At 37.1% G+C, this 26711-nt stretch overlaps 1 protein-coding gene across 1 annotated transcript in view; it reads left to right on the plus strand.

Annotated features, from left to right (window-relative positions):
• Nucleotides 1-2018: 2018 nt before the first annotated feature.
• Nucleotides 2019-26711, plus strand: part of tox3 (TOX high mobility group box family member 3) — a 73773-nt gene continuing 49080 nt past the window's right edge. The window contains exon 1 of the mRNA XM_056265365.1: nt 2019-2775. Coding sequence (XP_056121340.1) covers nt 2677-2775 — 99 coding nt within the window. The 5' untranslated portion in view covers nt 2019-2676. The remainder of the gene's footprint in view (nt 2776-26711) is intronic.

Here is a 26711-nt window from a genome sequence, read left to right on the forward strand (position 1 = left end):
GTAAAATCCTTGGGCCTTGTAGATAATTTGAAATGTGAAAACTCATCTTAATTAAATATTTGGTTGTGTTGCGTAATATAGGATTATGCATTGCACAAGAGTGAACATTTTCAAAGGGAACACTGTGAATGCAAATGCAATCATGATTGCCACTTACCTTCCAGCTGAGCCTCTGTTTTGCTGGTGGAGTTACTTTCATCTATAGTTCTCTGATTCAAACCCATGGGGTTACAGAACTCATTCTAGCCCATAATGCACTATACATGCATGTCGTTTTCAATAAAAAGATTAAAGTAACCTTTCAGGTATCAAAAATAAAAAGATTTTTGTTTTAGTTGTGGCACTGCATATGGAAACATCTCAGAATTATTTCTAAATCATAAAAAAATAACTTATTTTTGTCATTGCATTATATAAGTTTATGAATGTTGTAAATCCATATAGCAAGTCTAATGACAGCTTATGTGTGAAATGAGAAAGAGTAACAAATAACTTTTAAAACATTCAGATGACTGTTCTAATTTTCTGCAGTATATAGTCTATATAGTCTGTAGCCCCTGGTGGTCATTATTGAGAATGCTAGACAGCTGCTTCAACAAAGCATGTTCGATTTGGCTACAGGAATATATGACAGGTCTTTTACTTCCTCTCTGTTTCCAATTTCCCCACAGTCACCTTGCATTTAGTAAGAACTACACTACTAATGTAGTACACTACTTGTTCATAAAGCATTGCTTACTCATAAAAAGATCACGAGAATAGCTGAGCAAGAACGCTGCTTATTCACATGCAAATAATGTGCCTATAGCATATTCTGTTCAAACCCCTTCTACCCCTTTTAAATTATGCTGAACTGCACTGAAAGAAGGTCCATATGGGTTGTCTTTACTTAACTGTTTATTATTTAATGTGACCCAATACAATTATGTTTTGTTATGTCATCATTCTAATTCATTCTAATTCTGTTTTGGTTTAATTAAACTACTTGCTTCAGATCAAAGTGCAGTTTCGTGTTCCCGTTTGAGCCTGGAACTGGGCAGAGGATTTCGTGTTCCCAGCATGCATATTTAATGTTTTAGAACAAGATGAGAAAAGGAGAAGACTTGTTAGTGTTTAATTTCCTGTTATTTTGGGATTTACAAGAGATTTTGTGATGTTGAGTTTTGGAGTCGGTGCTTAGAATGAGGATGAGCTAATGGAAATGAAGATCATCATGAACGCTGCTTTAAACAAAGAGAAAATATTTAATAGAACTGTACAGCCATGATGTCAATTTGTCAAATCAGAAGGCCAATTCACCATGAGTTCTCTCGGGAATGGGTTTTTAGAATAGCATTTTTCTGAAATGAAAAAAATAATGTATGTGGTTAATTAGACAAACATGAAAGTCTCTTCAGGTAAAGGTTACTCTATTTTACTAATCACAATCCCATTGCCTCAAAATGAAAATTCTTCTATGTTTTAGGACTAAAAACTCAACAGACAGTGAGCATGAGATGGTCTCTCATATATATATATATATATATATACTGTATATATTAGTGCTGTCAGATTGATTAATCATTAATCACATCTAACTTAGGTTTTTGGTTATATAATATGTTTGTGTATATGTATGTGTGTGTGTGTTACAGTGTTTACACATAATGTAGCCTGCAATATAGCCTATATAAACAAAAACTTTTATGTTAGATGGGATTAATCACGATTAATAGATTTGACAGTATATGTAGCCTATATATATATATATATATATATATATATATGTATAATTGTATGCTTATAAAACATTTAAATATAAGTTTACAAAGAACACGCAGTGGCAGGTGTTACTTTTTATGATTGATTATGAGTTTACATTATTGATTATTCTGATTATGAATTTAATATAGTGTTTCTTGTCCATCCATGTAATGAACATCCATGTAATGTACGCCTGGGCTTTTCTTTCTGGGGCTTCTAGGGGAGTGGCGATGGGTGTTCGGGGAGTGGTCGCAATGAGCCCCACTCTCTCCCATACATACTCCTCCAACACAGCTTGATGTTGGCTGAAGTAAACAGAAAACCATTGGCTGTTCAGAGTCCCTCAAGCGCTGTAATGAATATGTAAACACCGCTTCCCAAGTTTTTTGGACTAACGGTGCCATCGGACAGTATTATCCATGTGTCTGGAGGGCTTAATTTCGTTTAATTAGCCAAGCTTTGAGAGGTTAAAGTGTGTTCAGATCTCCCGACTGACCGGCAGCGCTTAATTTGAAACGCAAAGTGTGGATTGATGGAGGTGTATTTGAAACACTGAGAGCGGGAACAACATTGTGTTCAAATCCAGCATCTGAGTGTATCCGTGAATGTGTATCTGAGCGGAGAACATTGTAACGGAGTTGCTGTTTGCCGGCTTTCTTTGTGTTGCTCTTCTCCAAGCATGCTTGAACCTCGCGGCGCAGGAGCAGTTTGAACATCGCCAAACCTTCCTCAACATCCCAAAACTATGGCCAGCGACCACTGCTTATAGAAGAGGATTACTAAAATATCCCTTTTACCCTTTCTCTGTCTCCCGTGGGCTGCATTAAACCCGCGTTGCTCACCGCGTCCCTCTCATTCATCGCGTCAGGATTGTTGAAGGACAAGTAAAAAATTGCGCCCTTTTGATAGAGCAGCGCTTCGCAGAGAGGAAACATGGATGTATTTTATCCGTCTGCCGGAGGGAATTCTATTCCTGGAGATCCACAGAACCTGGATTTTTCCCACTGCCTGGGATACTACAACTACAACAAGGTGAGATATGCTGTTGTTAAACCCCTGAGCTGGTGTTTCCAAACTAGAAGCGCAAAGTTGATTCTCTGTTTGGTTCAGTAGATTTTAAATGGCGAGCGGTGTTGTGTTTTTTTTTTTTTTTTTTTGCGACTACATATTGTTTTCAGCCAGTTTAAGTAAGATATGGTAACTTTGGAGCGGTTTAATAAAAGGCTCGTGGTGTTTTCAGTGATTTTACTTTGTAAAGCACCATCATTCAGAGCAGGTGGAAGAGCTACAGCTAAACACGCTCACTTGTGGCAAGCCAATTTAACATGTAGCCTATTCCTTAAGATTAAACCGTAGGCCTATCTGTTTTTTATATTTAAAAAAAGAAAAGAAAAAAGTAGTCCAATAGTGATTTATGACTAATATTATCTCAGTTTCGCTAGTAACTGTTGTTCACTAGATCCTTCCTTTGCTACTCGATGATGAAAAGGAACTTAATTGCTTAGTAACAAATTGCACATTTATGTCTGACAAGTATGTTCTTATTGTTGCTGGTACGGTACTTTTACCAGTAATAGTACTTATTTATTAAATTAAATCGCTTTTTTATGTCGTATACATTGACTCATCAGAGGGTCTACTTTATAGATAAAATAAAATTGTAACAATTGGAATGCATTTTAGTGTCTATTCAGTTTCTACTATGAAAATGGTGATTTATAGCAAAATGAGGATAGTGAAGTAGCATCTAATGAATAGCTCCAGTGAAACTGACAGATATATTAGTCATTATTAGATTACTTGCTAGTAAGTAGGGGTGTGACGAGACGCTTATCTCACGAGACGAGACTAGACACGAGATTGGGTTCACGAGAACGAGACGAGACGAGATTTTTGCACAATTTTTCAGAAATCCTCAATGACAAAATTCATGGCTGGAAAAATAGTATGCAGGTGCATTTTTCAATGTTTTAACTAATAATCTTCTAATGCATGTCATTTCAGGTCTACTTTATGAGTATGAATTATCAAATGCATTGAAAGAAAACAATATTCAAGCACTGTAAAAGGTTTTCATTGACTGGCTTTTCTCCTGTATAATTTCACATTAGTCTCTTCAGACCTTACTGTACATTTAAGAGCTTTCAGAACTTCTGATTGAGGCTGTGTGTGACCTCCTAACTGAACTCCTTTTAACACACATTTAACAGAGAAATAAAAACCGTATAAATAACAAAAATAAATAACTGTTTTCTCTTAGTCTTATTAAGTGCAAACAATAAGTGCGAGTGCAACCATAATCAAAGTTAGCACACAGACTCTTTATAATTGTTGTGAAATTGCGGTTTTATTTTGCACCGGCAGTTATAGGGTTAATGCGGTGAGTTCGGAAAAGGCCGAGAGAAACGAGGCTGTTTGTCTCTACAGTTGTTCTTGCGTTCCGATTATAAGTTCAGAAACGGAGCCTCCCTTGTCTGTTGTCCTTTGTACGTTACAGTGCTCTCTCAATATTCGCAGTGCCAACAGAGACCAGAGCCGCAAATAAACAGTCCAGAGATGGGTATTGGGAGACGGATTATTTTATGTATGCAGCCTAATTTGTGCGCAATGCACATCAGGGAGCTTGTGTTTTACTTTCACTTACAAATTCGTGACCGCGCGTATAGGGAGCAGCGGTGCTGAGCGCGCATTCTAAATGATAAGACATTTACCAGACGTTTAGTCTGTTGCGCAACGAATCCTCCGCCATCGTCACGCGATCAGTGAACTGTGATTCGTGCTGCACTGATTGCAACGGCAACTCGCGCTGGATGAGCAGAGCAGACTTTTGCATTAGTTTATAATGGTTTTTATTTTTTTATAAAAACAACAAAACGATAGTTTAGGCGAATGTGAGTGTAGCGGTGGAATATTAATGGGGATATCGCGAGACAGCTTTTTCACTCGACGAGAAATCTCGTCATATTTAGTCTCGCGAGATCTCGTGGCACGAGATCTCGTCACACCCCTACTAGTAAGTTAAAAATAGACAAAACAAATATAGTTTTAAGGAATACATGTTAACTTGGCTTGCCATATTCCCCACTCTTTCTGTTCTCAGTCCTCTGTATTTTCCTCAAACTGTGTTTTGGCAGAGATTTGGCACAAGAGACAACCCCTTCTTTCTTGTGTCATGTCCTTTTTGACTGCAAGTTAGTTCCAGAGTCTTATAGGTCTATAGATTTAGTAATGACTCTAATAAAGCAGAGGGATACATGCCTTCAGCAGTTAAAAAAGACTTTCACACAAAAGGCTGTCAGTGTTACAGGACAATGAGTGAATTGTGCTGTCTTACAGACTCTGCATGATATGACAGGAATGTTTTTATTTGCTCCTAGGGAAATAGTTATGTGATTCCAAGATTTTAGCCCTCCCAACAAATGTTGTTGTTTAGTAATTCACAAAACTATAAAATCACATTTCACAGTTTTTTAGACTGGCAGGTGTTGTCTGTGTTAGAGGAGCTTGAATTTGTTTACACAGCTTTACCATCAGAGACTGCATTATTTTGACCATATACTGATAGTGTCAGAATTGTCAGTAAAGTCAAAATGATATAATAGATTGCAAATCTGCTTTATTGTAAAAATAAACAATACGTTGTTACCATATACCATAGTTTGATAAGAAAACAAGGTTTTGTTTTTAAGTTGTGATCGTTGGCGCTTTAAGGTTTCAGTCTAAGCTGAGTCTCCTGCTCTTCTACATTGTTTATCACCTGCCAAAACAATTATATGATGGTTAATAAATCTATAGCATAAGTGAAGTTTTGACCCCAATCCCCCCCAACCCTGCCCCCGGCCTTAACATAACTTCATGCTTTTCATTTTCATTAACTAATATGAAATACAGAGTTGTTAATGTCACTGCAAAGACCATGGCTCAGAATGTACTCTATTAAGCAGCACTAGAACCATCAGTGGCAGTGTCCAGTCATTTTTAGGGACCGTCAGAGGTGCTCAGATTGTGTTTTGAGAACAGAATTTTCCATAGATTTGTAATGCATAAACATTATTTGCAACACTATGAAGATAGTAAGAATATCTCTTATAATATGTTATGTTTTGTTGTTGTTGTGACACCATTTTGTTTTAATTTTGATTGTTTTTTTAAATGCGTTAGGACAGTCATCCTACACTTAAGCTCCTGTTCTTACTTTTATTCCAAACTTCCTGGTAGGTTCAGTCCAATTTTAAGTCCACAGCATACTAACATTGCTTTCAGTCGCTACATCTTTCTTTATATCTACAGTAAAATCAAAATGACTGACATAAACTTAATTTAGTACTAAAATAAAGCCAAAAACTATGTAAGGATGAGATGGAAAAAAGTGGCAGGACGACATAATCATCTCCACTCTGAATGTTCAGGTTCAGGTGTATCAAAAAAAAAAAAAAAAAACAGTTGAAACTGAAACCACAGGTTTGGAAAGGTCAACGATCACAACTGTTTTGCAAACAGTCAAAAAATAAGAGGTGTGTCCCATTAACAGTTCTAATAAATTAATAATTTTAGTGCAGTAACAGATCCGGGTCTGCGGATGTTCTCAAACTGAACTTTAGGCTAACAGTTAAAGGCCTGTATCCTTGAGGAAGCTATAAGGGGTCTTGATTTGTGTCTGCACACACTGTATGCAGTGGATTCTGGGTAATGAGTGTGGTTTGTGCTGGAGCATTGGGTTTATTAAGCGAACACATGTGTTAGCAGTCAGTTAAATTTACTAGAAAAGTGTTCCTGATGGCTTAAATAAACCAGTGCTTACATTTTGCCGAATGCAATGTGATTTTTATTTTTGGCTTTTCTTTTTGTAGTTTATAGATTTGTGGAACTTTAAATGACACATTTAAATGCTGTTTCTGTTCTGTGTTTGGTCTAGTTTTGGTTTGTATGATCAACACTAAATATCATAGACAGATCTGTCACACTGAACTCAACCGTGCATGTGCTCGCTTTATAATTTCGTAAGTTTGTTGTAGTATTTACATAATGTCAGGTAAGAGAAATTTGCATTCTAGGTCAATAGTTGTATTTACTCTGATCATTTACAGATGTCCAATAGTGTAATAGGAGCATTTTTTATTATGAAAATGCATTAAATTTAACTGATACTTTTGACTGAAAACATTCAAGGTTGTTGTTAAGGAGATAATTTAATGATTACATGGATAATGAGACTTCACATTTTGGCAGGGAACGTCCGTCTTTCTTTTTGTGGTTGTCAGCATTCCTAACCCTATTCACCCTCTCTCTCTCTTTCTCTCTATCCCCTCTCTCTCATGAAAGACATCATTCAGTTATGCAAGAGATGGATGATTTTATTTGTCCTGTTGTCCTGGAAATGTTTGTGTGTGTATGCATTTTGAACTTGACATAAACAGATCGCTTTAGAACTGCTGCAAAGTTTTGCACACTAATTCACTCATTGTTTAAATGTAAAGCACTCAACGTATGTTGTGCAAATTATACAACTAAACACTGAGGTTTTTTATTATACAAACTCCCTGCATGGAATGACAAGTTGTGTGGGTTTAGTCACACTGTTTAGAACAAATCAGCGATTGTTTTGACATGCTAAGTTATTGCAATTTCAAATGACATTTACTTTCCTTTGATAGCCAACTATCAGTGTTTACTCATAATTATCTGTCATAACAGTCAGATGTCAGTATATCATTTCTTCACAAGAATTGCTCAGAAATGCACACATTTCTTAAAAAGGAAAACCAGTGAAGATACATTCATTGAAAGAGAAAGTCTAAAGACAGAACAGGAAGGAAGTGTAGTTAAATGCATATTTGCAGGGGCTGAAGCTGTTATTATAAGGAAATACTGATGATGGGTGACTTGGAAAAATTGTATATTCACTGAAATATTGCTTTAATTTGCTTTTCTTAAACTAGTATTTATCTTATGTTACATTTTGAGTTATACTCTTAATAAAGACAGAATCGTTTCCCATATGAGTGAAGGAAATAACTTTTACATAAGCTATTTTTAGGAGCTGGCACTGATCTGATTTATCAGGATAAGTGTGCATGTAAAATGAGTAGATAGATACAATATCATATAGCAAACTGTACAGACTTTGAAGGATGTAGGTGCTGTTTCATGATTCTGTGCTGAAGACAAAGGCTAGAGGAAATTAAGTGACAGCAATTGAAGCTAGCAAATGACAGCGTTGTCTGCATTCAAATGCATGAACTCACTAGTTTACCCAAACATAGACTCTCGTCCCTCAGGTATATAGCTTTTCAATTCAGGCCTATAGTGTTGATCCATACAGCAAGGGTTAAATTACTCCCCAAACACATTCTTACATTCAGATCTGTGTACAGTGATACAATGAATGTACACAGTAGGTGTCATTGCACAGGAAGCAGCATAGATCTGATTCATGAGTTTTAATCAATGTAACATAATCCCTCTTTCTAGAGGAAGTGGATACGTGTGTTTGTTGTGATTCTGGGGATTTTTTTTTTTTTTTTTTATGGTTTCTGGAAATGTTTTGTCAAATGTTGCTGCTTGTCATTTGAAGTTGTGGTGTTTTGTGGCAGGGTACATATAATCTGCTACTGAGTGTTCAGATCTTGTACTGACACTCAACAAAATTATGTGCCGATCACATTGTGTTCCCTTCATTTTCATCTCTGCAGAAGTACTGACCTCTCTCTCTCTCTCTCTCTCTCTCTCTCTCTCTCTCTCTCTCTCTCTCTCTCTCTCTCTCTCTCTCTCTCTCTCTCTCTCTCTCTCTCTCTCTCTCTCTCTCTCTCTCTCTCTCTCTCTCTCTCTCTCTCTCTCTCTCTCTCTCTCTCTCTCTCTCTCTCTCTCTCTCTCTCTCTCTCTCTCTCTTGCGGTCTTCTTCTCCCTGTTTCAATTTTCTTGTTCTCTTTTTATTGATCGATTCCTTGAAGTGAACTTAGACTTAATGTGATTTCGCCTCCAGGACGAGAAGTCACTTGATGTAGTCAAACTAGTCGCATATCGCACTGTTGTATAACCTACATGGTTATTCTGTGCGTGGGAAGTGTCATCATTCAGTGTAAATAGCAATGTAATTCAATCGAGTCCTCCACAGCTAACCATGACCAATGGTCATCTCAGATGCATCAGTGATTGATGGAAGAAAGGTAACCATGCCAGTACAAGCCCCAGGCTCAAGAGCTCATTTCCACTAACCCCTATCAGCAGACTTTTTAATAGTGGCTATGATTGATTTAGTAGCTGGCTAATATGATGTTGTGTGCCTGGGCAAATATGTAAATTTGTAGCTGACACACACCATTAGCCAGGCTACATCACGCTCTTATAAATCATGTCTTAATCCAGAGGTGGGGGACTCGAGTTACATGACTTGACTCGAGTCTGACTTGAGTCACATATTTAAAGAATCAAGTTTTTAATGTTGTTTATATGTCTATGTGGTGTTTTTGATATGCTTTAAGGCAAACCATGTGCAAAATCATAAGTCAACACCATTGCTGAGTATTTTCTCCTTAAAACTGCAGTGAACTAAAGACAGTCTCAAAAACACGGTTTGAAATCGCCAGTGTTTCACGTCATAAACTACCTTGTAACCAATCATGTACGTGCCGTGCCGGCGGGCTTTAGCATATCATTAACTGTGAAGCAGGGGAGTCTCAAGAGAAGCCTGGTCACCCCGGTAGATTTTTCTGTTAATATGAAAAATTTTGTACAATTAGCAATATTGCGGGTGAATTATGTATATGATGTATATTACGATGTTATGATTAACTATATGCCTTTCTGTACATTGTGACACATCTAAGTGAAATGTAGGGTGGAGACTTGGTTCTATTTACCATTGATTGGATGAAGGCAGATATGAATAACTTTTTGCAATTGACAGCAAGCTCCTAAAGTGGTTAAAAAAAGTTTACGTGGACTAATTGATTGGAGAAGTTCTGTATACGTCACCTGAGAGAGAAGTCTGTTTTTTCATTAGAAGATCAATTTATAATATATATACACTACCGTTCAAAAGTTTGGGGTCGGTACGATTTTAAATACTTTTAAAATAATTCTCTTCTGCTAACCATGGCTGCGCTTATTTGATTAAAAATACAACAAAAATCAGTTATAGTATTAAATATTATTCCAGTGTAAATCAGCTGTTTTCTGTGTGAATATATAGTAAAGAGTAATTTATTCCTGTGATCAAAGCTGAATTTTCAGCATCACTAGTGTCAGTGTTTTCATTGTCAAATGATCCTTCACAAATCAGTATAATATGAGGATTTGATGCTCAAGAAACATTTATTATTATTATCAATGTTGAAACAGTTGTTTGTCTGTCAGTTGTACAGTTTTTTTTTTTTTTTTTTTTTTTTTAGGATTCTTTGATGAATAGGAAGTTCAAAAGACTTTTGTAACATTATAAATGTCTTTACTGTCACTTTCGATCAAATTAATTATTCCTTGATAAATAAAAATAAAATTCTCACTGACCCCAAACTTTTGAACGGTAGTGTATATTTTTTTTAACATATTATGTTTATATATTTGTTATAATTTGTCACTCCCCTATGGGGATATTTCATTGGAAATATATAAGGGTCATTCCGTATCAAATCAACCAAATTTTTTCTAATTTCCCCGGCTCAAATTTTTGGATTTTGTTGTTATTTTCTCTGTAGAAAGATAAACTTATAGTGATGAAAGCCAAACTATTAAATGTCACAGATGAATTTACTGAGTTATCCACTATTTTGTCGAGGGGGTCAAAATGACAAATTTTCACCTGAGATTTGGAGCCAAATTAGAGGGGTGTAAAAATTACTGGTCCAGTGGCAGAACTTTTGCCAAGCATGTCAGAGGTTATGGGTTCTAATCCGCACTCGTATAGGTTTTTTTTTTTTTTTTTTTACTCATTAAAACCGATTGTTTATCAGTGGTTGTATATCAAGCAGGGACACGTTTGTGTGCCTTTTACTTTGTGATTTCACCGGAACGAATAGAGAGTCTCCGCAACGGATTAAAGCGCGAGTCCGTGTGAAGACTGTGCGCGAGCCACAAGAGAACACTGTATCCGCGCCACTGATCGCAGTCAACGAACACTTTGGTCACTTGATTTCAAAAACAACACATTTGTGTTGTGGCTAGATCGCCTTTTATTTAACAAACGAACGAAATGAATGCTCTGCTAGTTAACTAGAGACGTTTTATTTATTTGTATTAGTTACATCCGTGCCGCGAGATGTTTCAAAAGTGGTGGGGACAATATCGACCCTGGCAAAAGTGGTGGGGACATGTCCCACCCGTCCCACCCGCAAATTACGCCTATGATGACCAACATAAGAATTTTCACCCTAAAATGTCATCTGAACAAGTAAGTAACATCCACTTTTGTTCTTCTGACCAACTAACTGAAAAAAGGCATTGCAGTAAATCGCACTGATTAAATCTAACGATCGTTTATCATATCACGTCAAACCGTGCAAATTATACTTTGTTCTCAAATTGTGAATGTTAACAACATCAGCATTGCGTGACTACATTTAAAGCCCTTCAGATATTTATCCTTGTTTTCGCATGGGCCCGGTTGCAGTCTCTTTTTCCAAACTCTCAGCCCAAAGTCTTTTGCATTTTACAGCGGGTGAATCTGTTGTCACTGGTGATTGTCGTTTGAACCTTTCTGGATCCGCCATCAAATTAATAAGTTTAATTATATCAAGTGCTGTGAGAAAAGGCTATAAATCTCCACCTCCAACATCCTCACACGCAATATAGCCTACTAGCCGAGACTCCTTCTATATGTGTACAGATGTGACGTAATGACGCAGACATGCTCGAATTTCCCGCGGCAATCCACCAGTACCACTGGAGTTAAAAACATTATATTACAAGCTTACAGTTTTGAATCGAGAAGGCAAGCAGATAGTTTTGAACACTGGCTGGTTATGTACTTGCTCAAATTTATTTGGGATAATTTTTAACCCAAAAAAGTTACGGACTGGAGCTTTAAGTAGGCTATTTTGTTGAACATCAATAAGTGTAACAAAATAAAACATGTTGGAAACATGTTTATCACATAATTACTGTATTTTCACTGTATTATTTTAAAGATTGGAAACACAAATGGATTGTAAAACTAAACATTTATTAATATACTAAAACATTATTTTCAGGAACAGCTAATTTAATTTCTAAGTAAGTTGATATAAATCTTTGACGTAAACTCTTGCCAAGGTTTTAAGGGTGCAATGTAAAGGTTTATAATGTGTTAATCAAAACATAATGTAAACATACTGGAGACATGCATCGACTTTTTAGTTTTGTCGACTGTATATAGTAGGCTAACTATACATTTACTATAAAACTAAAATAATGTTAGATGATAATTTCACATCATCACATACCCTTCAACATACCTAGAGATTGGGGTACTTTCCATAAGATCATCTCTCAATGCAAATTAAACCAGCTTTTAGGCTAACTGAAATAAAACCATGCCAATCTCTAGGTATGGTGAAGGGTATGTGATGATGTGGGGCTATTTTAATTCCAAAGGCCAAGATAACTTTATCAGGATGGATAGTCCACTTAAATAAATAAATAAATAGTATCCTGGATCCATTAAATAACTGGCCTTTAAAAATAAAAATCTGCCTGCCTCTATGGGAATTTAACATTGGGGTGTCCTGATTTATGGCCCCTGTATTTTAAGGAAGAACATTTATTTATTTACGATAAGATCAATTTCCAAAAGATGATTTTTTTATTCCTCTTTTTAGTCAACTTTAGCATGCCATGGGTGTATTCACTTATAAGCACTGTAACTTATAAATACATTTATTTTCTTAATATTTCTCTTGTGGCCCATACGCTTCTGAAAAAATGAGAAGAGAAGTATTTTGTGTTAAATAAGTTGTTTTTGAAAGTTTATGTTTGAAATAAAGCTGCTTTTCTTTGATGATGGATTATTGCAGTGTTCTGACTTATGATAGACCGTTATTATATAATTTTAATTATAAAATTCATTGGATAATAGACCTAAATGTTTTTAAAACATTTGCAATGAGTAGTAAGCTAATATAATCTTGTATTTTCCTTCCAGCACATCGGTTATGCGGTGATGCGCTATGAAATTTGCAGGGCAAATGAATTGTAATATGTATTTAATAATAATAGCAGCCTTATTATAATAATTAAACATTCATTGGAAATGCCATATTTGACGATATCTGGCTATCATCGATATACAATATCATCATCTGTCAGCACAACCCTAAATCCACTTTACATGCTGTTTCCTGCAAATGCTCTTCATCTCATTTTCTCCAATATTACCTTTGTGCCTCATCTGGGTGTTGTTCTGCTTTAACTGATGGAGTAAACTTCTGTTTTTGCTTCTAACGCTAGTGAGAGATGTTTGTGAATTTGTTTGATTAAAGAGTAAAGTAAATTAAGCCTGAGGTGATGTAATCCTGTATTTCTTCTATGTGTGTGTGTGTGTTTTTTTTTTTTTTTTATTGGGAGAGAGAAGGAAGGTGAGACAAAGAAAAAGAAAGGCATCATTGATCCTGAGCTGCTGAAAACTGTCACCAAATCTTCCCCTGAGATTGTGTTGAACAAAGGTTTGATGGCTCCTCTTCAAGACAGGAATGTGCCCCAGCATGCTTAGGGCACAGTACATCTGACAACACATTGTGCCCATGCCAGTTAGCTATGTGGAGAGGACTTAGCATGTCCTCCTTTTTTTGTTTGGAGCCCAGCCGAAATTCTGATTCTCATCCTGTTCCAAAACTCTTCTCAAATCTTATTGTTGCAAAACAAAGGGTGCCAATCTGGAATGCTGATTACTCAGAAGATATTCCAGTTATGACAATGACTTCCGATAAGAGAGAAGGGAAACTTTTCTATATATTGTTTTAGTTTGATGGGGTCACCAAACATCTCTTTCATGATGAGCAATCCTCGCTTGCCTGGCTTATGCTACTCCGAGCTATGTCTGAACTTTGTATTTTGAGCACTTCTTGCGTTGCTTTTGCCTCTTCACGATGACTCGCTTGGTTTAGTCCTCAGTTGTAAGTCGCTTTGGATAAAAGCGTCTGCTAAATGACTAAATGTAAATGTAAATGTAAATCTGAGTGAAACGGACAATCAGAAAAAAATTAAATCTAGAGTGGGGACTTGGTTATTCATCAGATATTGATTAGATGGATTAGAATGCGAGCTTGCATGCAAACCTTTGTGGTTAACAAAGGTTTAAGTGGACAAAATGAGTGGAGAAGTCATCACCAGAGAGAAGTCTGTTGTTTAAAAGAACGAGTTGGGTCATTTTAATTAAAAATTACGAGGTCAAAAATATGCATGGTTGAATAATTCATAATAAAATGAATAGCATGCTTTTAGAAAATAGAAATGAATGAATTTTCATTTCATGGTGACTTGATCTGACAGGTTTCCAGCAACAAACACATTTTCTTTTGAACATGAAAATGTGTGATGTGACAGTCTCAGCCAGTAAGAAGACATTAAATGTACAGTTATGTGGATTTTGAACCAATGATATGGAGCTAACCTGCACAGTAGAAATCAACAAAATTTCTTGTTGCTTGTCGTGGTTGTGGTTGGTTAGACAGACAATTGTATTTACACTATAGAGATAACTTTCATCTCTTGTCTATTTATCACATTAGGACACCGTGTACAAGAGAACATCTGTCTGAATTTAAATTGAGCTTTATTTAGCTCTTCAAGTGTAGTTTCTGAGATTATAATTGCACTAATGATTGCTCCCATTTCCTTTGACCTTTTATACATCATTAAAGCTAAAAGGACGTAGAGGAAACAGACTATTTAAAGAACAGTCTGGAAAGTGTATGTTCATGGCCCTACAAAGTATATTTTGGTCTCTCAAAGCTGTCACAAGCTTTGCCCTGCTTCTCTGAAGTTATCGACCTCTCAGGCTTATTGCAGGGATATTTTCAGTGACCTAAAAACAGCTTTTGCTCTGAATCAAGCTGTTTCTAAAGATCCACTTGGTGCTTCATAAGCACAGCGCAATAGACTGTTTTCTTACTTTATGACAGCTTTTTTTATTTTCTCTATATACAGTAGGGATGCACAATATATCGACCACCATATCAGTATTGGCCAATATATGTAAATTTTTAACGTTATCGTTATCAGCCCAATAAAAAAAATTTGGCCAATATATTAAAGGTACAATATGCAGGATTTTTCGCCACCAGGGGTCGCTAACCTCTTACAATAACAAAGGTGTATTGATGACGTATATTCCACATTAAGCTGACTTATGGATCTTGTCGTCAAGCTGATGGATCTTTTATGGATGCGTGAATACATTGATGTTTTTAACATGACTGTGGTATGAAGCAGGGCGCGATTGCTAGACTTATACCAGCGCCACACGCAACGCGAGTCCCGCGGATATAAAAGAATAAGGACATTTCTTTCTACCGAACTACACGCAAGTGCTGAATTAATACTCTCACAGGTCAGTTTATCAGACGAATGAAACTTAAGGTAACAGCGCTGTTTCACTTGCTCTAACAGTTACACTATCACACTAAACGGCATTTGAGTGTGTTGAATGTTGTTAGTTAGGTTGTGTGTTGGCTGTATGAGACTAAGTAAGCTAGATCAACATTAGAATAACATACAGATCATATTCTAACATTTCATCATGTTGAACTAAATAACATTAGTTTTATGTACATTTGCTCACCTGTCTAATAAAGTACATGCAACACTCTGTCGAGTCGAAGTTAGTCGCGGACGTGGAGCTCTCGGCATCTCGAAAGATGTTGATCTTCGTTTTAGTCCTTTTTTTGTCTCAAAGTCTGCTTGCCATGGTCCATAATGTATGAACAAAACAACAACAGCGTGAGCGTCCTGCTAGGCATAACGGGCATAACCCAGTTGTCAACGTCTGTCGCCATGGTTACTATGGCAGTACGATGTCAAACCTGGCGGAAACCGGGGGTAACGCGGATATGACGCCATTGACTGGCGACTCCTCACCCCTGCTCACACGCCCCGTTTCCTTGGTTAAAATCGCAATTTTCTCACGATTTACAAATAGTTTGAAACATTTGGGATATTGTAAGTAATCAACTAAACAAAATATATAACATTGGCCTAGTGGTTTTTGGATATTTTACTGCAAAAATCCTACATATTGTACCTTTAAAAGCTGATAAATAATGAATTATTTCCTTCAGCTGAGATGCTTCAGATGTGCACTGAATTGCTTGAAATTAGGGATGCAACGATTACAGATTTTGTAAGTACGATTATTGTCTGAGAAATAATCACGATTTAACGATTATCACGATTATTATGCATCACTTAATTTCACAACACTACTAATGTATAATATCACATGAACACTCAACACTAGATTTTAATGTGTTATTTATTGCTGCCACAACACAGTACAAAATTATAAAATGACAAACAATAATCAATCTCTTCCTTTGGAATTAAAGAGAAGTGCTTTGTAAACATCCAGCATTTTTCTTTTAAAAATAACAAATTAAGTCAAAGGCTGCAGGGCTCTTTGATTGAAATAGATCACAAAATTATTAAGTGTTTAGTTTGTTCTAAATTTATTTTCAACCCGAGGTAGAAAACTTGAAAACATGAAAACAATATCTTATTGGTATTTGACATAAAAACATAAATAATACTATAAAGGGATAATAAATCCCAATGAAAATAAGAATAAACAAAGTATTTGGCTCTATTGAATTAAATGCAAGCTAAATATTAGGCCTATGTATTTCTTTTAAAAGAAAACAAATATAGTCCAAATGTTATCCACCAATATTATTGTACTTATTTTTAATACTTTTTTAATTATTAATCCAAATTTTACATGTGCCTTTAGGAAATCATCTATTATAATCTCATTATTTTGGTTTGTTTGTTTGAAGTTTGAGTACAAATTATAGAAAGAAACTGAGAACATCTCTCATGCAGTGTTATTAATAACTGAAATGCAGTTAATGGTAGTCCTAGAAGTCTACACGGCCCTGATCTTATGTTAGTGTTTTACACCGGGCATATTAAAAATACAAAGCCTAACATTTACTCAACACAGACAGGAGAAAGCAATAGGATATTAAGTTAAATGTTCACTGACTGAAACTCTTGAGAGCACGTCACATTCGGTTTTCCACAGACTTGCGTAACCAAAACATTCCGCTGTTTTTTGTTGTTGTTTTTTTTACGTTGCACTGGAAGCTGAAAGTTGCACGCCGCGATCTCCTTTTTCCAAAGCGCTAGGGCGGTTGCGCTCCGGAGGCGTCTGTCGTTGCTCTGTTAGTTCTTGTCACTTGACCCACGGTGCGCTTGCGGCAGTATGAAAAGTTGAGATTGTTTTTATCTCGATGCAGCGCGGACGCGCTTGGAAAAAACGAGCGCGTCGCTTCCATTATGAGCGCGGATACCGTCCGTGCGCCTACATTTGAAATGAACTTGAGCGCGCAAAAGACGCGATCTGTGAACAGGCCCTTAAGGCGTTTTTTCGGTGGAAATACAGCGTCGCTGCTCAGTGGTTGACGAGCACGACACTTTAAGCTGGTGCACCGCTGGTGTAACTTTGTTTTCGTTTTGTGTTAGGTGCAAAAGTTCCGTTCCGTGCCGTCCGCGGTGTAGCATAGTCTTTACGATTAATTAACCGTGACGTTTTAAAGCGCGGTTAATTGTGAAATCCGGTAATCGCTGCATCCCTACTTGAAATATGATTGGAATCACTTTGAAGAGGAAAATACAATGAAGTGCAGCAAGTCTGTCATATAGGCTTATAAATTTATAAGAACACTAAAAGAATGTTGTGAATTCTTTGTGCTTTGCGTTTTAGCGTGCGGTTACGGGAATAGCGCATTCACAACAGTTACACCTTCATGACTAGCAGAGTCAAGTTCGCTTGTGCATTCACAGCCTTTTGTTTTGTGCAATTGTAAGTTTTAATATTATGTTTGTATTTGTTTGTATATATATATATATAGATAGATAGATAGATAGATAGATAGATAGATTTATCTCATATAGGATGCGTTTGGTTAAGTTAATTAATGCGGTTGTAAAACACTTCAGTTTACCAGTTATCATCTTTAGCTTCAGCACATGCAGCTCAAACAGCAATGAACGACATTAATAACTATGGTTCGGAACTGTCATATCACATAACATTTATAATGAGGACACTATTGTAATAAAACTTTGTGATTTCTTTGGGTTTAGTTGCCGTGTTTCTGCACATTGTTACGGGAAAAGCTCCTCCACAACAGGAGTTACACATTCTGATTTGTATGTTACTTAGTTCAAGTTTACTTGTGTGTTTGTGTCATTTTGTGCAGATATAAGTTGTAATATTATGTTTATGTTGTATAAATATCTGATTAATCTTTTGGATGTTTCTTTTTCAAAAACATTGATGCATTATTTATAATAACTAGCACTTTATTTTTCTCATTATTTTCATCAACAATATGGTTTAATTAAAATCATTATTGTCCGTGTGAAGGCTATTCAATTTTATTCATCCATGGCACATGCATTTTAATTCTTTATTCAGAAGTAATGTTGTCCAATGACTTTTTTGTGTTATTTAGGCATTATTTTATTTATTTGTAAGACAATAGATTTTTTTAATAAAGTTATTTAGGCATTATTTTATTTATTTGTAAGACAATAGATTTTTTTTTTTTATATAAAGTTGGCCATATGAGTGTAAAATTAATTTTAAAACTTACACTGGTTCAAACTAGGCTACTGTAGGGCAGACCGGGGAGAGTTGTAACACTGTTGGTTTGACAAGTCAGAAAAGAGCTGTGGTGATGTTATCAAGACCATATACTCCCATCACCTTTTTGAGCTCACAGGAGAAGTGGCATGTGACTGTGAGCAACATTGTAGATTGTATGACCCAAAAAAACGATTATCAGGAAAGAAAGCAATGATTGTATTATTCCTTAAAATTATTAAACGTACATAACCTATCAGTACCCATTTCTCTAGTTCTCTAGATATTTGTAACAAAAAAAATGTTATAACCAACCCCTTATGAAGATATCATTCCATTCCAATGTGTCCTGTCATCAATCTCCTCCCTTGTGGCAGTCACATGGGTTTTTATTGCGCATCAAGGGGTTTATGTGGTAAATGTGTTTCTATTGTAGTTTGTCTTGGATAAAATAAAATAAAAAAATCACTTCAATTGAGTAGTTTTTTTTGTGCAAATTTTTGTCACTTTAAATTGTTCACTTTTCAGAATTGATTATTCTTTGTTTTTCAATAAAGTTCTTAGATAAATTAGATGGTGTGTGGACCTTATTTCAGCAAATTACCTCTCATTGTTATCTATCCCCATTCCCCACCCTGTGTCACAACTCACCCTAGTAGAGGTAGGTTGTAACAATGGAACTATTGAACTATTATCTCTCATTATGTACATGTCCAAGTGAGGTTTATTTTTTAGTAGACAAATGTAACTACTGTGTATCTAAGTTTGATAAGTCTAGCACAAACAACCACTAAGTTACTGATGCTCGAACAAAAAGTGTTACTTCCATCCCCGTTCTTAGTTCCCTACTGTATATGTTTGGTTTATGTTGCACTGTTTGGGAGATGGCTTTTAAAGGATAATTCCGGTATTTAACACTTTGAGTCTATTTTCTAGTTTGTTTTGGATGAACTAGAGTGGTGGACTTAGAAATGTTGACGATGGGTCCTGTCTCGACTTTTTGACTATTTTAGAATAGCCTCTGAGCGCTTCAGAGTGGCTGTCTATGGGCATGCTCAAACATGTCCTTAAAACAACCCTTAACGTTCGTTTTCAAAACTGTGCAACTCACCGAGTGGTTAGTGGTGTTTGTTGATGATTAAAAACAAATATATCGGCGCAATGTATGCTTTCAATCCGTGTTATTTGCTATAGGAACTATTTTTTCAGATACCTCACAACCGCGTATAAACTTCCGCTCGATATTTGCGTCTGAAGCGTTAACACACTCCCGACCACTTGATGGCGACAACCACTTTGCCGCAGTTGCTCAGCTCACGCTAGCCTTCTGTTAGACGGAGAACCGAGCGAAAAGACTACAACCAAAGCCCGTCTACTGAAAGCCTGGCAACTCCCTATTAAGTCCTATTGTACCGAATTTTGGTTGTAGTTCCACCAGAGTTCCACTGGGGGCGATCGTCCGAGTGCAAAATGAATGGGAGTCAATGGGGCTAGACGGCTAAATTTGTCTCTTTTACCCGATTGTCATTGAGAAATCTCAGATTTGAATGTAGGTTCTGCAAGTTCAACATGGGTTATAGGTCGAAAGTTGAATGAACGAGTGCTTATGTCCTTTCGATTTCTTACAGGTTGAGTTGTTGTTGCCCATAACACGCTAGCATTTTGCTAATGGACGCTGATTGGTCAGTGAAGGACTGATTACGACCAGAGACACCGCTTGATGGCATCGTGGCATCCGAAGCGGGACCAATGTTAAGGCCATAGGCGGACTGAACTCTCTCAAATGTATACCATAGACTGTAAAAAAAGATATTTACCCGTGTCAGATGTGTAGTTGATGCCTCGAGAGAAAAGAAAGTGCAAAGCGCAAAAGCATAGACATAATAAATACATAGACGTCCTATTGGCCGCTTTGGAACGTTGCTGCGATTGTGTTCTTATTGTGGAAAAAGCATTTTCTGTGATTGACCCGATTTTAGCAATAACAAAGATAACTGATGGATCCTTTATCTATGGTAAAGGGAACTTTGCAGAGGGGTCTGAACTGCAACCAGTTCAGACCCCGGAAGCTTAATGTGAGTGGGAGTTCTCCCCATAGATATCCATAATAAAGGCTAGATGTCTCATCCGCGCTGCTGGCCAATGGAGGTCGACGTCAGCACCTGGCGGCCATCTTGTCACAGGCAGCTCGCTCACTCGTAACATTGTGTTAATGGTGCATGTACTTTTTAAATAACCATAACTTGCTCAATTTTCTACCGATTTTCAAACGGTTTGGTTTGTCAATAAACGTCAATAAATGGTTTGTCAATAAACGATAAACGTCAGAGATGTAGTTATGCCACTGCACACTTATGAAAAATAAGTGTATAAATAATCAACCAGAATTATCTAGCCACGTTAATAACGTTTGTAAGAAACCAAACCGTTTGAAAATCCGTCAAGATTTCAGGAAGATAAGAGTATTTGTGTTCTCACCATACATCAGTACCACAGAGCCCGCCAGAAAGCTAGCCTGTGACAAGATGGCCGCCGGTGATGACGATAGAGACTCCGCCATAAGACATCTAGCCTTTATTATGGATATCTATGGTTCTCCCCATATTAGACATTCTCTGCTACAACCAAATGTAAACAGACCCTTTTCCGTTTCCGGTAGCACAGTAATATCAACGAGCACTGAGTCCTCCAGCAGACATCAATGCTATTTTAAAAAATGGCAAATAAAACACGTCAGAAACTGTATTTCGCTACGCTACTTGTTTTGGAACATCAACGAACACCACTAACCACTCGGTGAGTTGCAGAGTTTTGAAAACGAACGTTAAGGGTTGTTTTAAGGACATGTTTGAGCATGCCCGTAGACAGCCACTCTGAAGCACTCAGAGGCGATTCTAGAATAGTCAAAAAGTCGAGACAGGACCCATCGTCAACATTTCTAAGTCCACCACTCTAGTTCATCCAAAACAAACTAGAAAATAGACTCAAAGTGTTAAATACCGGAATTATCCTTTAATGGTGAGACTTTTGTTTTTTTTGTAATCAGACTCTCAAAAGTTATATACAAATATAAAGATTAAAAAATGTATATTTTTATTTGTCGGCCAATATATCAGTAGTTGGCTTTCAAATAAAGAATTATTAGTGTCGGCAAAACATTTCATGACATTTTCATGTCAATGCATCCTTAAAGGCAGGGTAGGTAAAAATCCCCAAAAATACTTTTTTACAAATTTGTTTAAACTGTCTTTATATATCAATGCATAATTAAAATGTAAGTAATCTGGAAAAGAAATTGTAAAAATCGAGTGTCTGTAGTCCTCTCAGGACTGCAATAAACACAGCTCATTATTCCATTAACTCCCACCCCCTCCCTTCTCGGCTCCTTCCAAAGCCACGCCCCCAAAACACATGAACGCGCGATCCCGGCCGTTCGCTCAGCTGGAAGAGTCGGACGCGTTTACCAGCGCCGAGCAGAGAGGAGCGCAGTGCATGTAGTGACATCATGTCAGAATCACAAGTAATAAAATAACTAACTTTATCAGTATTAATATAAACAATTAACATGGCTGTTAGTACACACTATCAAGCTCGCATATCGATACTGGCAAAGTTTAAAATATTTTACTAGCTCGTAACCGAATTAAACTCAATATAAGGCAAAGCTATAAATAGCTTCATTGATACACGTTTGCCGTTACTATCAGTTACACTGCGATGAAGGTGAATTTGTAAGATTCATAACATATACAGGTGTTTTGCATGTAAGAGCTTCCACGATGAAAGCACTGTTGGCTCTGATGTATTGTTTACAGATAAACTGAGTAACATACACTCAAACACCTTCTCACAACTGCATTGCAGACACCAGATAATATAACACACACACACAACATATATTGTATAACACATACAGATACAACATAAAGACATAGGTTAACATATGTAGAGCATATAACAACAAACCAAACGTGAAAAAACGGAGCAGGTAGAGTTCACGGTGAACAGGAACAAAGTTTTGGCAGAGGGTAAAGCTAGATATAAAAATAGATCCCCTAAACTTTTTAACCTAAAGTTAGATTTGGCGAAATTAAACAAAACAGCTTTCAACTGCAGATAGGCCTATTGATTATTTATCTTCTCAACCCTGGCTCACTAACAGAAACGTTATAACAGTCGACACCAAAGTTACACTGTCATAGCTAACGCCCGTTTCACACATACTCCGTTTGCAGTGCGTATGCGGTGCGTATTTTTTTCCGTACCCATGTTAACAGGTTAGAGCTTTCACACTGCACGCGAATGCGGTCCGTCGATCCGTTCCAGTTGCGGTGCTTATACAGCAGTGCAGAGATCGTTTCCGCACCGAGTCTATTTCTGCTGTGCTGCAAACGCTGAATTAAAGTGACAGCGCACGGTTCGTGGTCAAAATGAACACAGACTGACCTGAATATGTAGTAATTTCACCATAAATGCATTTAATTCAATAAAATGTAGTAATCTCACCATAAATGTATTTAATTAAATAAAATGTAACCATAAATGCATTTAATTAAATACTACTTTGTTCACAGTCATCTTTTTACTTTAAGACCGGGGTAAAGCAAAGAAAGCTACAATTTACTTCAACAAGGCCACATAATGAACGACACTCGTCTCATTCGTTGAGGTGGAAAAACAAGTTATTTGTGACATGCAAGATTTATTGTATACAGATTTGAATTATGCAAAAGAAAAGGTATGAGTCTGCTGTTTTTGTCAATTTTAAGTTTTAATTTAAAATGTTTGCGATTTTAATATAAGCACATGGTTAAATATGTTACCACTTGCTTGAGCAACTTAATATAGCCTATAATCTAGGCCTATATAAAAGTAATGCATTGAATAATACGTTGTTTAAATTGTGTTTTAAACGTGAATAGGCCTACAAAGAGAATTGCACTGGAGGCAAAAACTTTTGCTGCTGATAACTTGATTTGATTGATGATTTTTTGAAATACAAATAGTGAGTAAATGTGTTTGTGGTACTGCCGCGGATCAGTTGCGCACTGCAAACGCACGCAGCATATGTGAAAGCACTATAGCGCGTGCTGCTCCTGTACCGCATACGCACCGCAACACGCACCGCATACGCACTGCACACGGAGTATGTGTGAAACGGGCGTAAGCCAGTGTAACGTTAGTTATGCTACGTAAAGTTAGGTAGCTATATTAGGTAGCTACGTGTGCTAGTGATACATGCTTCATGAAAAAATAAATGCCATCAAAATGAAAACAGCGAGATTACCTGTCCAGCAGAAATAATGCCATCATGGAGTCACTTTTCAGCCCCTTGAGATCCCTCAGTTGTCGCCACCGCTGGAAAGCCACGCCGATATTAACTCTCATATGATTTCTTGATTTATCCAAAGACTTTTTGTTCATAGCCTTTTCAAATACTGTCTTCCTTTTTTTTAGCTTGTTTGACTTCACTGCCTGTATATGCAGGTACTGAGAATTTTGACTGTCCTTTCTCTGCCATAATTGTTATTACTAGCTTCCGTGCCTCTTCAAACGGGTGCGCGCATTTGGGCTGCTCCTGTATCAGCAGAGGTATCCATGGTAGCGAGGGAGAGTGACAGTCGCCCCAGCCAATATTTTCTTTCGTCCCGAATGGAATAATGAGCTGTGTTTATTGCAGTCCTGAGAGGACTACAGACACTCGATTTTTATAATTTCTTTTCCAGATTACTTACATTTTAATTATGCATTGATATATAAAGACAGTTTAAACAAATTTGGAAAAAAAGTATTTTTGGGGATTTTTACCTACCCTGCCTTTAATATACTAAGACTACTATCTGATCTTAAACAGTGGTATAAACCCCATTGTAATCAGTGATGCTTTCTACACATGACTCAACAAATCCCCGACAGTAAACTGATACGCTGCTCTGTTTCTGATGTACTCTAGCACTCTAACACAAACACAAAGGCTGTTGTGGCATGGCCGTCGTCCGGTGTAGGCATGGTGAAAATATTACATATCTAGCCCTCATATTCACCAGGACAATTCTGCCGTGCAAAGGCAAAAGACCGTAACTTCGTGTTTGGTCGAAAATTAGTTTTTTATATTTTTGGCACATTCAAGACCCCCTTTATCATGTGCATAAGTATCTTGAGTCAATTCCGTCGTTTTTTCGAGAAAATAATGGGTTGTCTTAACAGTAACTTCCAAAAGCCCGTGAGAAACCAAGGCAGAACACCGTAACACCAGTTACCGCTCTTTGGCTTTGTTTTGGAACGCTCATTTTGAGTTACGGTACTCAGCCTTTGTTTAGCCGCGCGTCAATATGAAGTTACGGTGCTGGCGTTCTATCAAATATGCTACCTTTCAGATTGTACGGTGTTCTGCCGTTGTTTTGCTCTCCATTAAAATTGAAATTACGATATAGCTTTGTACAGCTGCCATCAGTCCCTGTAACTTCTGATGTCCTCAGAGCTTTGTCCAGCACAAATGCGGTCAGAACATTTAGTATGGTCTGAACCCGCTCCATCGACAAACGTGCGATAGGCTATCCATCGCGAATGATATATGCAGAGTTGACAGAAAAAAATGTTACACACGCCGTAGCAGGTGAATACAACAAAGAACTAAAGCCCCGCCTCACCCAGATCGGGTACCGGACCTGGTTGAAACAATCATGCATCTAGCTGGCAGAGTGCCAAAACTTTGCCGGCGCCTTCGGCTCCGCCCTGAACACAGTCGGGCCGACGCGGGACTAATATGTCACAGGGAGTGATAATAATGAAGCAACGGTATATTGGTGCATACAACATAATGAAGCAAGAATTGCTGGTGCATACAACATCAGACAAGCTGTTACAAGCGGGTTGTACCTACAATCACACTGTCCGGAATAAATCCGCAGACAGCTGAAAGTTGAAACCACCGCTACTGAAAAGACGCAGAACACAGAAGGTTGTGCTATAAATGCATTAGTCGTCTAGGTAGTCCAGAGCGCGCTACCCACCGAGTCTCAAGATGGAAAGCACTGCGTTCGTACTTCGTACTTTTCGTGAACGTACGAGGAGCATGACACCTTCGAACACGAATATACTATAAACGAGTCCCCGGGTCGAATGTGCGCGAGGACCTGTTTTATCGTGATCATTTTGAACGCGCGTTTATCAAGTCTTATGCCACTCGGTACCAATTGAAGATCTTACCGCTATGGAGGTATTTTGCCATGTCTCATGTATTAATAATGCCACCAGAATGCAACCAAAGCACAGGGTAGCAATAAGTAGATGTCTATAAGTGTAAATCATACAAAATAAATGCCATGATCACTAGATTTTATACAGGTGTTACTATAATGATTTTGTTAATGGTGATCAGCAACCAAATATTGATAATGTGGAAGTTACTGCCTTTTGACTTGGCATGACTTCTCACTTTTTGCTGACAATGCAAAGGCAGAGTGTCCAGTAACTTTAAAATAGTGGTCAAAAGTCAAGTTTGAGCTCAAGATTTTTTTATGTAGATAATTTTCATTACTAAAACATCTAATTGCCAGATTTACAGTGTCCTACCTATAATTAATTTGGAGGGACAACTGAAAATCTTTAAAGTCATTTTTCTCAGTTCCACACTCTGAGTTAAGGTCTTTCTCATTATTTTTTAATTTTGTAATATTTTGTAACTATTGATGTAATATTAACCCTTACTAGACAGAACTTACTAAATGTTATTTTAAGGCTATTGTTGTTATCATAGAAATGTTTGTATAGAGTGATAAAAGCCAAAATGGTCAATAAATTAGAAGTTAAGGTATTTTGCCTTTGTATGACCCATTATTGTTTTGCAGATAATGCAAAGGCAGAATACAGTAACTTCCGAATAAGGGTCAAAGGTCAAGTTTGAGCTAATTTGTTTTTAATGTAGATAAATATATTCATTATGACAACTACTTGGCAAATTTTCATTGTCCTACCTATCATACAATTGGCTGGACAACAAAAAAACTTTAAAGTCATTTTTCTCAGTTTCACACTCTGGTGAGTTAAGGTCTTTTGCCTTTGTAGGGCAGAATTGTGGTTAATGAAGAGAGACCACAGTGTGTTGCTTACATCAAAATATTAGCTGACAGTATGAAGCCGAACAAGTTAAGATGCCACTTAGAGACTTCACATCACAAACACAAGGAGAAGC

This window comes from Rhinichthys klamathensis, unplaced genomic scaffold, assembly GCF_029890125.1.
Source record: "Rhinichthys klamathensis goyatoka isolate OS25496 unplaced genomic scaffold, OSU_Roscu_1.1 h1tg000232l_1, whole genome shotgun sequence".
Taxonomy (NCBI): Eukaryota; Metazoa; Chordata; class Actinopteri; order Cypriniformes; family Leuciscidae; genus Rhinichthys; species Rhinichthys klamathensis.